This window comes from Melanotaenia boesemani, chromosome 4 (genome assembly GCF_017639745.1).
Source record: "Melanotaenia boesemani isolate fMelBoe1 chromosome 4, fMelBoe1.pri, whole genome shotgun sequence".
Classification (NCBI taxonomy): Eukaryota; Metazoa; Chordata; class Actinopteri; order Atheriniformes; family Melanotaeniidae; genus Melanotaenia; species Melanotaenia boesemani.
The window spans coordinates 12,082,637-12,096,774 of NC_055685.1; the positions used below are offsets into that span (position 1 = coordinate 12,082,637).

The following is a 14,138-nucleotide window of genomic DNA, read 5'->3' on the forward strand; positions in this document are numbered from 1 at the left end:
AAGAGCACTTAGACAAAGTAAGAGGCACACATCTCCAGAGATGTGGCAAGGCACTTGATGGCTTTCTTAAATATGCTGAAAGGATCATTAAGCACACAAGAAATTAAGCTTTGTGGCATTCTGTCTAACCTGTGCAAAACATAAAATAGAAGCATAAAATTCACTCACATTCATGTCATAATGAGGGAAAAGTATATTTTCAAATTTTTTTTTTCTACTAGATTGATGGTTTTTTTTGTATGCAGTCATATGAGACCTGATGTGCATCAAATAGCCAAGGAACTGCAGGAACTGCTACTTGAGTGGTGCCTTTATTTTTCACCCCTGAATATTTCCCTATGAAGGCAAGATGCAAATCTCAATGAACATTCTTAATCCACCCCTTTTAAACTACATTCTGAGTCTTCATGCTTATGTTTTGTGTTGTACTTTTGGTCAGTGTAGCTATTCTGAACAGTCATACAGCAAGGACAGTAAAATTGTGCTTTGTGGGCCCTCTGAATAGTCTTTGTCCTAACTTTGAATGAAACTTAAAGTTAAATGTTGCCTTTGAGCAAGAAGAAACCCCAAAACCTCTGTATAAACCTAAGCTGTGAGCATTTGTTTACCTCATGTAAAAATAAGTTTACACAATTTATGATATAAGAGCCAGTAAAGACAGAAGTTGAAGGATTAAAGAAGAGTCAGTAAGAAGAGCATTTTATACATGTAACACTAAACAAAACCGCAAAAACAATAATCAAGCAGATTAAAATTGGAGCAAAACACTGGGTAAGATGTTAAACAATAGGTAAAATTATCTGCTGTGTGTCTAAATGACCGGGGCTATTGACTCAAACAATATAGCGTAATAAGTCCAAGCTGGTATAACAGCTGTCATTGATAACAATATGCACAGTTTAGGTTGATTGTAGGGAGGAACTTGGCAGAGTAATTGAGTAGAAGTAATTTAAGAGAGAATACCTCCATCTCATAATGAAGTCAAAGCGTATGGTGGATGGGTGCCAGATGCAATTAGGGAACAAAAACGGCTGCTACTGCTGCAGCACCGCGGCAGAAAATTGCTCCAGTCTTTTCCATCCAACAGCACTGGGTGAACCACATGTTTGGTAATTATCTGCAATATTATGCGGCAGAGTTTGAGATCCTGGAAGACAGAACTGGCATTTCAGACTTAATGTGTCATTGCTGTCATTTGGGAACCTTTAAGGCACTTTGCATATCAGAGATATGCAGTATTGTCAAGCTGATGACGACTTGAAGCAATCATACTTTAACATGCTTCTTTGTATTTCTTGATTTATTGAGTACAGTTTTATTTTCTAATATAAGAGCTAACAGCAACAAAACTGCTACTCTGTTTTTCTGGGGAGATGGGAATACACCAAGCTATGGTTAAAATGTGGGACTCTGCGAGCTAAGGTCAGCAGTGTGGTCATGGGGGAGTTCCTTGTCTCCGTCACATCTCGGGTATCTGCAGTGACATGGTGATAACTTAATCCTAGGAGAGGGGAGCTGGTAGAAAGCTATGCTAAGTCCAGCTAAAGCAAAGCGCATGCAGCAGAATGGATGAATCCTCTGGGATTTTGGGATGCATCAGAGGGATGTGCTCAAATGCAGGAGTGGAGGTGGCTGCATATATTGCTGAACACTCTGGTATGCGCCTGTAAACACATAAAGCATAGAGGTCTGAACTTGGATGGCTGTAGAGAGGTTGTAGATGGTGTTGTGTCTATTCCTCTCACACATAGTCAAATGTGCGTGGTCTCAGGACTGTAGACCCTCAAAAACCTTTTTTTTTTTTTGTATGTCACATATGCCTGCACACACACAGACTCTGTCCTTATGGTCATATAATACAGTCTGGTGCAGCTTGAGGTAACCCTGATTTCTTAATATTTTGCTACCAAGGAGCCAGCCTCTTTATTTCTTTTTTTAAGTGGTTTTAACAGTACTTTTTTCTGCATTTTTGAAGGTCTTTCTTTGTTTTTTGTTTTTTTTCTTTTTCTTTGGCATTGGCCTATTTATTTTCAGTCCAGTCCCTGTACCTGAATATTTGTAGAGAAATAGGTTTAAGTTTTTGAAGCTACTTTATACTGACTAATTATTCAAGGTACCTAACTCAAGAGATGAACTAGTGTCTACATGTAAGGAAAACAAAAGAAACATTTTTAAATGGAATGTTCTTACTGGCAACTTTGGAAAAATCATTACATATTTGTCCACATCTCTCTCTCTCTCCCTCTCTCTCTCTCTCTATCTATCTATCTATCTATCTATCTATCTATCTATCTATCTATCTATCTATCTATCTATCTATCTATCTATCTATCTATCTATCTATCTATCTATCTATCTATCTATCTATCATAGAAAGGATTTTTCCCACTTTGAAATAACTGGAGAAAAGAATCTGATGAAAATCCAGATGACCCGGCTTTCCACCAGCACTTAAACGCACCATGTATGCATAAAGCTGGGAGACTCCCAGAAGCGTTAAGAGTCTCAAAAGCCCTCATGCACTTGTAAACTGATCTGTGCGTAAACATAGTTTTATCCATGCATACGAGGTGATCTGTGCAAATGTATTTAATGATTTGTCTGCAAAAGAGCTTTTTTGTACATGAAAATACTTGATATCCATATCTATCTATCTATTGGTAAAACTGCTTCACTGGCACTAAATAGTATTTGTACAGCAAAAAGTTGACTTCCAAAGAGCTATTACCTGAAACTTGGCATATCTCAGAATAAACTGAGGAAATTACACAAGAGGAAGACAATACACAAATATTTTCTTGGCAATGTATGAAGAAATAAGGGGGTGGCTCCAGGCTTTTGCAAAGTACTGTATTCATACATATTACACTGCCTTTCTATTTCCTATTTGGTCTGCTCACACAATACAGCACATAGTGCAGGGAAGCGCTGTGCCATAGATGCTCCACTGAATGAGAATGGAAAGGGATACTGCAAGCAAAAAAAGAGCAGTGGGGTTGACGCGACAGTGGAGCCTGGCAGAAAGACTCTGCGGTCGAAGCAGAACAATGGAACAGAACTAACACAACTTGCTAATAAACAATGAAATTTAACCCAGAGATAGATGGTAATGAATCAAGGCAATATAACACAGTGTCACTCTTAGCTCAAGGGAAACAAGATGAGAGAGTGAGTAATGTAGCTCTGAATGAGTAAGCCTAATATGTCTTGGAAAATGTAAAAAGCTAAGTTCCACAGTGCAGTATATATGAGCACATCCTCTGCTCTACTACTAATACTGGGTCTTGTACTGTGTTGTATGTGGCTATTTCAAAGCCAGAGGGCTCATTTTGTCTCCTGCACACTCCTGCAAGCATTAAGACCAACTAGTCTTAATGCAGCAGGGATTATGGGAGTCTGTTATTTCCACCGCTGCCTGGCCAAAGACTTTGTGGTGTGAGCTCTGAGACAAGGTGCAGTATGTTGAATGAGTAGTCTCACTGACATATAGCTTCCACTTGATGTAGACATGTATGCACATGCATTAGCATAGTTAATGACTCTCACACACAAAGTTACCAGCAAGGCTCGACAGACCAGAACTCCACAGCCTCACTGTTTCCTGTAAAGAAATCATCATTGCTTGTAATGGTTGTCTGTGCTTCAGCGTAACCCTTTTTCTTATAATGTTGCTCCTACTAGTGTAGAAGCTTTGTGTGCATGTGTGTGTGTTTTCTGAGTGCCCCCAGTTCTGTATATATGTATTCAGAAGGGAAGATCATTGCTACTTGTACCTCCAACCAAAATACAAAACATTTTTCAAGTGTAGATATTCAAATGGATTTGCACAGATTTGCCCTGCAATGAAGAAACTATTATGTCTGTCAGAACAAATTCAAGACTGCAAAGATACAAAAAGAGAATGGCTGTATAAATGCACAGAGCACGCATATTTTCAGTAACCTCCTTTTTGTCTAGCCATCCAGCTCTCAGTATAAAAATTGTGATAGCAAATCCACACCTACGCAATCGTTTACAATAGGGATATTGTTCATTGATGAGACAGTAGATGAGTTTGTGCCCGAGGGTGTAGTCATAGTCTGTCTGTTGCCTTTATTTTCACATTTATTGACTGCTTTTTCCTGTGCTGCTTCTTCTAACTGCTCCTGACCTCAATGTTCAAAGTTTCCTTTTTCTTTTAATCAGCTTTAAACAGCCTAATCTAAGACACTTCTTGTCGATGATACGAGATCATAAGTAAAGAATTACAGACTCATCTTGAAATGCTGCAACTGGGAAGCAAGAGCAATTATATATTTAGTGGCACTCGATGTTACTAGGAATAACGGAGAAACTCCCACACTAAACAGAATGATGTGTTTAATTAAGATGAAGATGCTGTTTGATGTTTCTCTGTGGCTGACACCCACAGTGCCATGCAGTTGCAGGCACCACTTTGGACACTTTTTCTATTGCTCTTTCTCTTCATTTAATTTCACTTCTCTTTCACATCTCTCCTTCCCATCCTAGGTGGCCCGAAGCATGATGGCCCCCTTGTCACTGGACATCGCAGGGGACCCAGACAATGAGCGGGCATTGGGAAAACAGCGCCTCAGTGTGGCCATCGGCATCCTGGCGGGTGCCGCAGCAGTCATCCTGGTTATTCTCCTTGTGGTCACAGCCAGGCAGTGTGGTGCTCAGGGCAAGAACGGTTACGAAGCTGGTAAGAAGGAGCCAGAGGAAGACTTCTTCAGTCCTTCAGGGGCTCAACCACAGGTCGGAAGAGGTGGGGGATCAGACCGTGGACGTAAACCCAGACGGGACAAACGTGGCGGAGGAGGTGGTGGTGTGGCTGGAGGAGGAGGGAAGTCAGACAGATCGCTTTACAGTGGTATTGCCACAGTCAATGGCCTTCGTCGCCACGCCAATGATGATGATGAGGAGGATTTGAGCAGTGCTAGTGAACGCCTGGCAGCCCGTTACTGCGCAGTGGACGGCGACCCAGGCAGCCCACGCATGGGTGGTGGCCGGAGACACCAGTCAAGCCCAGATCTGGCCAGGCACTACAAATCCAGCTCACCTCTCCCTGCAGTGGATCTACAGCCCCATTCACCTCCAGCAGAGGGGAAGAAGCACCAGGCGGTCCAGGAGCTGCCTCCCTCCAACACTTTTGTGGGCAGCGGTGCATGCGTGGGGAGCGCCGGCTCAAGCAGCAGCAGTAGTGGTGGCAGCGGCAATGCAGATGCCATGTCCTTAGGATCTGACCAGTGCTCAGAGTACGGCTGCCAGACTGGGAACAAGTACAGCAAACAGGTAAGAGCTCTTTAAACCCAGGTATTGGTTTGAGTCTTCTCCCCTTTTCTTAAAAGTCATCCTACAAATCTCAGACAGATCTCTGCCTCTTTTTCTGCTCTGTGGATTCATCCTCTACTACTCCCACATAGGCTGACATACGTCCTGCTCACCTTGTTGCTAATGTCTACACACCATTTTATCTCCACAAAATAGCTGTCAGAGTGTGTGCGTGCTTGGGTGTTGGTGTCACTATCCTAAGCGTATGAGCAGTGTAACAGCACCCTCCTGCCAGAGTGTGTATGCATGGGCCTTCTGTTTGGCAAGAACCTCTGCAGGGCACATGAGTCAAGCCCATACTGTAGCTGAATGATACGTGAATGCATACTTGTTTATACATGTATGTGTATGTGAGTGAGACCATTTGAATGAACCCCTGAGGAGTTCAGTCACTGCAGAGACACAGAAGGAGTGGGCGAACAGTTTCTTCCAACAGAGTAATTGGTCATTTTGTCTTTCTGTTTCTTTTGTCAAGCTGTGACCTTTCTTCCATTTAGCATATATATTTATTCCATAAACAATATCAGTTGCAAAGATAATGAGTGCACTGCCTTTAATGTTCACTCAGGAAGCTGCAGTTAAAAGCTGACAAATAAATACTGGATCTAGTCGGTCACTCAAACCCTTCTACCCACACAGACAATAACACAAAGACACAGGCACCATCTATCATCGTAGACACACTGACACAGCAGGGTCTCCGTTGTCCATGGGGAGTCTTCCCAGGAGTGATATCCAAGTGACAGCTAACCCTGCTTAAAGGGGCGGTGTCTCTGACAGACAGCTCAACATTTATCCAGCTTGTGGTGGAAAAAAATGCTGATGTGGTCATTAAAAGGGAAGGAAAGAAGCTTCTCAGGCTAATCAATTCATACATGGGCTCTCTGATCCCGTTTAACATACACACAGGAACATACACGTATATGCATATGCACACAAACTCCGGAGGTTAATCCATTACGGAGTCAATCCTCTTAATCTGCCATTCCCAGGGAAAGAAACTGCTTACTGGGAGAGTTTGGCGTTCATGCTTACGTGCTCTCAAAACATGCCAGCACACATAGAGTCGCACACACACAAACTGACAGCGTAATGAATTATTGATCGCATGGGGTAATTAACTCCCCTGGTGCAGTGGGGTGTGCCCCCTCCTACCACCTCCCAAAATATCCAACAGCCAGTGGTTTTATCCACAGCTCTACATTTTATCCACAGCTCTGTGTGAATGTGTGTGGGTTAAAGACTCTGTGCTCACGCTTGGCTGCGTTTGCTTAAATGTCAGAATTTGTTAATTTGAACACTTTTGACGACATGGGCAGGTTTGAGTCGGTGGGTTCCTGTCACTGTGCTGGAGGGACTACTTATTTTATAAAGACATGTGCATTTTATACATGAGTGCTAGTGTGAGATAGACTTAAGGAGTCATATGTGACATGTATGTGCCAAATGTAGGAATTGGGACGCCGACAGAAATCGGAATAGCGTTAGATCAGAAATGGGAGAGATTTATAAAAGGTTAGGAGTGGAGAAAGCTTGAGCAAAAGAGTTGGGGGAAGAACTTCTAAATTTCAAAGCTACTTTACTGGGTCAATGAAAGCATAAAAAAACTCTCCATCTGAAGTCAGTAGATGATCAGTCCAACTGGGCTACTCAAATTAGGAAGAAAAAATTAATTTAAGGGAAAAAAAAAGTAATTAAAACTCATAGATTAATAGCAAGATTGCTTCAGAGTAGCAACAAAATGCTTGGTTGATGGTTTTAGAGATGCTTTTGAATCTCAGCTGTTTACTCAGGAGAGGGAAACAATATGTATGTCAATCTTAATATTATAAAAATGAAACATAAACAAGGGTTGAATGTTATTGGAATGACTAATTCTCATCTAACTGACAAAGGTAGTGCAGTCGACATCAACTTAATCAGAACTTTTTAATTTGATTTGTTCTTTTTTTTCCAGGTAAAAGGTTCATCTAATCATATGTGGTATGTGTGCATATCTTACAACACTGTGTGCAAGTCAGGGCATATCTATTCAGGTTCTGAATCATTTGCAATTTTCAACCATTAAATTTGGAGAACTTTTAAAACGAACAAGAATAGACACCTTGGGATGTCTCATGGTGACAACAGTTAGTGAAAATTTGACCCTGTTGAAAAATCTCTATTCTCAACCAAATATTCCTCCATATTGTTTGTTCTAAAAGTTTTAAACGTTTTAGGTAAAGTTTTACCTCTGGAGTATGTTTATCTGGAATTTGGTCTTAAATTAAAATTTTTTTAAGCTGTGAAAATTACATTTATTCTATAAAATGTAAAAAAAAAAAAAAAAAAAAAATTTCTTCCGTTCTTTTGCATGTTTTTTTTTTCCTCATTTTACAGAAATCTTAGTCATACATTAATTGGTGATCTTCATTAAAGTTTATGCATTGAACTGAATTAAATGGAACTGAATAAGATTAATCAAATCAAACTGAAAAAAATAATTGAACTAAATTATTATATATTATATAATATATTATATGTGGTGTTATTAATCCCCAAAGTCTAATTCTTCCTGTGTATTAATTAATTATCTCTAGGAAGATAAATGAGTTGACAAACTGTTAAAAAGTTAAAAGTTGGAAGTGTAGGAGACAGAAAGTGCTGTGGTTTAAACGCTGGCTGTGAAAATATCTGGATGGAGTTTGTAGCCTTGTAACAACTGTGCTGATAAAAAAAAAGTTATTTATGTTTTTATTTGCACTACAGAAGACAACAAAACAAAAAGTCATATTTTCATACTGGGACCATCAATCTGTTCAGGCCAGTTTGCCAATAAAAGTTGGTTCTAAAACTGGAAAATTTTATGTTTTTTTAAAGATTTTAAGAAAATGCACGAAGGCAGAAAATCTCAAATGTGCCAGACTGAACGGAGCCATGAATGCCATATTAATATCTTTCTAAATTCTAAATTCTAAAATGAATATACTTTTTAAATTGCCTTTTTGACTTCTTAATTTAAAAAAAAAGTTATTTTGAAAATATCAAATATGATTCAAACCTCTGAAAAAGTTGCTTTTATTGGAAAAACAACCCTCAATGTCACCTGGCATTGAGACTCAGATTCTTTCACAGAAAAACACAAATCATTTTCCAAATACAAAATTTAAAGTGGGGAAACCTTCAAGTTTTCATTAAATTGACAGCATGTGTGTAGCCAGGTGAAGACGAGTCAACCAATTTGACACTTAGCACCAGCTTTCAGTTCTTAGCTGCAAACTCATTCCAGTAAGCGCCTGAAATGTATTCAGGATGGATTCAGAACACTAATGGAGAATGGGAGAGGAGGAAGGTTAGAACACATGCATCCAAGAGGGGATGGGCAGGCAAATTGCATGTGATAGAGAGGTCTGGTTTGGGTGGCAGCCAGAGAGTGAGAGTGGACTGCTGAGATGTAGGTCATCAGGATACCCGTTGGCATCAGGAGACATTAATGATCACAGCAGTCACATGGCACTGCAGCCAATATGGGAAAAGTGGCCTGATTCTACCCTCTAAGTCCAGCCGCACATATGTAACGCACACCACCATGAAACAGTTCTTTACTGTCTGCTATCCTCAATCAACCACAACAAAGGTCAGTGAATCCAGCATTCATGCTTCAATATCCTTAGATTTTCCTTCTGCTGCTCTTCCTTTTTTTACTCCACCGTAATATAGTCTTATTTAGCTCTTCTTCCTTTTCTTTCTAATCACTTCTCCTTTTGACTTTCACCCTTTGCTCCTTGCTGTCACTCTCCTGCTTTCTTTGCCATATGCCCTGCTATAAATCTAAAGAGCCCACCACTGCTCTCTTTGCATCTTCCATACGCCACACTGACCTCTGAGAAACTCTCAACTCAGCATTTTCACTAGTGTGACTTCTTTTACTGTAGTGTGCACTTTCTCTCTTTCTGGACTCAGTGGGCGTATGGGGGCGGGTGAGAGCCCGGTGCCTCGAAAGCTGAATCAAACCAGATACACACCCATGTCCACACACACACTCACACAAATGAGTCCAAGTCCAATCAATGCCCTGTTAACAAGGCCAAGACTGCAGTGGAAACAGGTAGGTTGACCGTGCAGCTTTATGCGCATTGCATGGCTCTGCTCAGTGAAGGTCAGCACTGGACTCCCAACAACACTGAGATGCAGTTAGTGGCAAATCAGACTCATCCAGTCAGTCTTGTTTACCTAATTGGACTGTATGGACTTGCACGGGTGCAGAGATTAGGTCTACTGGATTATGAAATTGAAAAGCAGCTTTTCATTTCTGCTAAATCCCTCCAGGATTAAATATGATGAGCGTCTGTCACAAACTCACACTCACCCTTTCCACGCCCTCAGGCACGCAGGCTTCTGCCTCCTGTGGCAACATGTGGCATGCATTTGGGTTATGGCGCTGTCAACCAGAAACAAACACACGCATAACACCCCCCCGTCCCTCTCTTTCTCTTTATACATGCACGCTGTAACCGACCCATAACCCCTGTCATGATGATACCAGCTCTCTGATGTATTTATTAAAGCTGCACTGAGTTCAGGCCATGCAGCAAGCCATATGCTCAAGGGGTGAGTAGATGGGGTAAACGGGAGGTGAGAAGGACGAGGTAACATAAGCATGGATCACCCATTGAACCAGACTGAAAACTGATCTACTGACCCTGCAACAAAGAGCGAGGGGAGGTGACGTGGTCTCAGTGAGTCAGTGGACATCAGAGAGGGAACATGAGCCAAGCAGAAAAAAGTGAGACAGAGTGGGAGAGGTGTATGTGAAGAGCAGAGACGAAGAAACGCTTAAACATTACACGGAAACAAAGACAGATGTGTGTTCTTTTAGATGCCCGTTGCTGGAGGTGGAACACATGCTTACCCTGTAAACATTGATTTTACGCTTGACCAGCATTGTATGGATACAAATGTGCAGTGTTCAAAGGTGCTTTCATTTCTGCATCCAGTTGAAATGGTCCACATCCAAACAAAAAAAGACTCTGCATCTTTTTGTTCAGTTTACTGCAGGCAAAGCAAGATTTTAAAACTTGGTCTTATAAGTTTGCTGTTTATTAGCGGTTATATTACCTTTCATTCATTCATTCAGCAATGGCATGTGGGCCTACATTAGAAACAGCATAAGTCATGTTCCATTTTAATTTGAACTACATGTAGTTTAGTATTGCCTAGGTCCCCCTTTGTGCCAGCAGGATGGTACTGTGATGAACACTAAAACAGAAGGTGTGATGGTGATGATTGAAACTGGAATTCCCTGTGGCCTGTAGATTGTTAAATGTGATCTTCATGATTCAGGCTTGTTCAGGCCTATCCAGCTAATATCTGATTGGAATTAGGGTATGCAAGTCTTAATGGCTTTGAGGGTAAACATCTTGGGAGGCCAGCGTTGTCTGGAGTACTGTTGACATAAGGGATTGTGCTTGATGTGCAGCAGAGTTTAGATGTGTGATCTTTGTTAAAGTAGTTTCCCCCAAGAAACACAATTCCCTAGAAAAACTATAAATATATTTGTCATGTAATGAGATGATTAATGTCTTTTCAGTTCACCTGTTAGGGCTGAACATGCCGCTACATAATATTTCTAAACAGAGACTTTTACTGTCCACACCCTAACATAATATAATATAATATAATATAATATAATATAATATAATATAATATAATATAATATAATATAATACATTCATTCTCTGTACCGCTTAGTCCATTACAGATTGCGGGCAAGCTGGAGCTTATCCCAGCAATTTAGCAGGTGAGAGGCAGGGTACACCCTGGACAGGTCACGAATCCATCACAGGGCCAATACAGAGAGACAACAACCACTCACACACCCACTCACTCTTAGGGAGAATTTAGAGTGACCAGTTAACCTAACATGCATGTTTTTGGACAGTGGGAGGAAGCCGCAGAACCTGGAGAGAACCCACGCATACACGGGGAGAACATGCAAACTCCACATAGAAATATATGAGAGAGTGAATTCATTCTGAAGTGGTGCCTATCTCATATCCACACCCGCTCCAAAGCAGGTTTGGTTTTCTGTATAAGCTGGCATGGTGACACAAGCTGTTAAGAAGTGAACCTGTTTCATGATAGTGAAAATCCAGAAGGTATCTCTTGAACCCACTAATCATGGGCCATTGTACAGACCCCTGAACAAAAAGGTTAGTATAATTGCATATTTAATTTGCATAAGCACACAGTTCCTTGGATAATGATCTATTTATTTATTTATTGGTGGTAATAGAGATTAACCTTTATCATTAGAGCTAAATATGAAAACTCAGCTGTGTTAAAATGAATGGGTCCTGTAATGAAGCAGTTTGTCTTTTACTGTAGTTTGAAACACACCAATGTCAGAAGTGAACAAACTGCACATCTGCACAGTTGTATCTCCAAGCTGCCAGTTTATGCATAGTTGTCCTTATTTAAGCTATTAGGATTGAGAATTGGACTCTAAAGGAAGTTCTTTACTAATGCAACAGCATGGATGTAAAAATAGCCCCAACACAAGAAACATTTTTCAAAGAAAAATAACATACAAAGAATATGTAAGATGATTAATGAGAGAAGAGAGAAGAAAAATGTTCTTATTCCCTTTTTTTAATTTTGGCACTTTTCCTCTTGTCATTGATTTTTGATGAGACAGCAGATCACTTTAACCTTAATGGAAATTGAACCATGTAACCAAGTTTATAGCAAGAAAATCCTCAACATAGTCAGACATCATACATTTGACATTTTACAGTACGACATTTTAAAAGCTCTGGTTTAATTTTTAACACGGTTTCATATTTTTTCCAGTGTAAAGAAGCAGAAATAACAATGTTCCTCTCCAAAATGTAGTAAAATGGAAGTATAAAGTAGTGTAAGTTAGAAATATCATACATTATTTTGTATTTAAATGATACTGTACATGTAGACTAAATCAAATACTTTAACACACTTGTATAAAAGCTCTTAGATACTCTCCAGTACAGGCCTATGAGTAATGTGGAAACTTCTCTACTTTGGCAACAGTGCAACATTTAATTACAGAGTTTCTGTTGAGGTGCCAAAATTCAGCTTTTCTGATGAGACTTGAAGTAAGAACAATGATTAGATGAAAGCAAAGGTGAAGGCAGGTGTGTGGTGAGGATCGAGGTTAGTGTAAAGAGTCATAAATTGTTTTGCGTTAGAGAAATACAAAGAAAGACTGAATTGAGAAGAGAATGAGAGAAAGGCAGCAAAAGGAGAGGAATTGTCAGTTTCCCCTCATGTCAAGATCACAGGGAGCAGGAATGAGATTGAAGGTTTCCTGTTTGTCTTGGCTGTTTTGCACGAGTTAATACACACAGACTGTTCAGCTGATGTTCCATGTTAACAAGACCTCCCTTCAGCTTTTGTTTCAACTTTCCTGTGAAATGGCAGGAATGTGGGAATGTCATCCCCACACGCACACTCAGGCAAGCTGAGGCAGAGACACGCTGCAAACTTGCGATTTTAACACATACAAATACCCCTCTGAAGCATGGTCTTGTGTGTACATAATAGCACATAATCATACACCCTCCCAGATCTTTATGCTCACACTTTTCAGAGCAAGCAAACAAAGTCTGATAAGAATATTATGACACACAAGCAGACAGAAAAGTTTTCCATCTCTTACATCAGTCTCTTCTTCCCTCTGGATGGAGTCTTGTGCACAAGCCCAAGCACACTCCGTCTTCTTGAATCACACACAGAATCATCGTAGAGGCTTACAAACGCACTCTTTTCACTCTGACACAGACACACTCTTGAGCACACACAAAGACCTACATAGCAAGCCCCTTGCTGAGACGCTTCCTTTTATTTGCTTCTTAAGATGCCGCTCTGTATTGTGCAGCTCTGCATTCAGCTCATCTGCCTTCCAGCATTACCTTAATGGCTGTCTAAGGGTTGAGCAATTTTACCCAATATTGCTAAACAAAAGCACTCTTTCTCGCACAAGGCGTCAATTCTAGACAGCTTAGTGGCCCTGTGACTGGTTTTATCCACTGACACAAAGGAATCCTACTTGCACAAAGTGGTTTTGAGTTGAGCTGATTTAAATTGTCTTGAATTGAACTTGAACTGAGTTGAATTGTACTGAGCCCAACTCGGCTAAATTGAATAATTCAGTTTCTATGAAATCAAGTCATATTGACTCAGACTGAAAGAATTTTAAGGTGCTTTTCCTGCTACTGGATGCTGCAGTTCAGTTCCCAGTATAGAAGCTATTAATATGGGGAACAAACATAATGTTTGTGTCATTTTGTTAGATGAGGTTATAAATTATTCTAGAAATTTCCTTTAAGTCTGAAACAGTTTATGAATGTTATGAATTCCTTAGAGAGGCAGACCAAATAGTCATAGTTAGCCTATCTAAAGAGAGGATCTTAAACTCCAGTCCATGAGAAGACTGTCCTGCAAATGTTTCCTTGCTTCAACACACCTGACTTAAATTAATGGGTCATTGTGCAGAACCTCATAACAAGCTTTTAGATCCATTAAATTTCACTCAGGTTTGTTGGAGCATGGAACCAATTAAAACCTGCAGGACAGTGGCCTTTTAGGGCTAGAGTTCACATCCCTGATCTAATGCTGTGTTGTCTGAGACTAGGAGCATACAAACAGACCAATGAGCACAGATTTGCAAACAGAATTCTTGGTACAGACCTTACAAATTCAAAACTTTAAGAGCTTATATTAAGTTTATTTACAGGTTCCTCATTTTATTCCTGTATTTTTATGTTTTAATCCTCAAAATACATTTTTTT

At 40.2% G+C, this 14,138-nt stretch overlaps 1 protein-coding gene across 2 annotated transcripts in view; it reads left to right on the forward strand.

The window, feature by feature from the left end:
- Positions 1 to 14,138, forward strand: part of pcdh7a (protocadherin 7a) — a 52,530-nt gene that overhangs the window by 7,330 nt on the left and 31,062 nt on the right. For both annotated transcript variants that reach the window (XM_041983729.1, XM_041983728.1), the window contains one exon: positions 4,510 to 5,292. In XM_041983729.1, the coding sequence (XP_041839663.1) occupies positions 4,510 to 5,292 (783 nt within the window). The remainder of the gene's footprint in view (positions 1 to 4,509; positions 5,293 to 14,138) is intronic.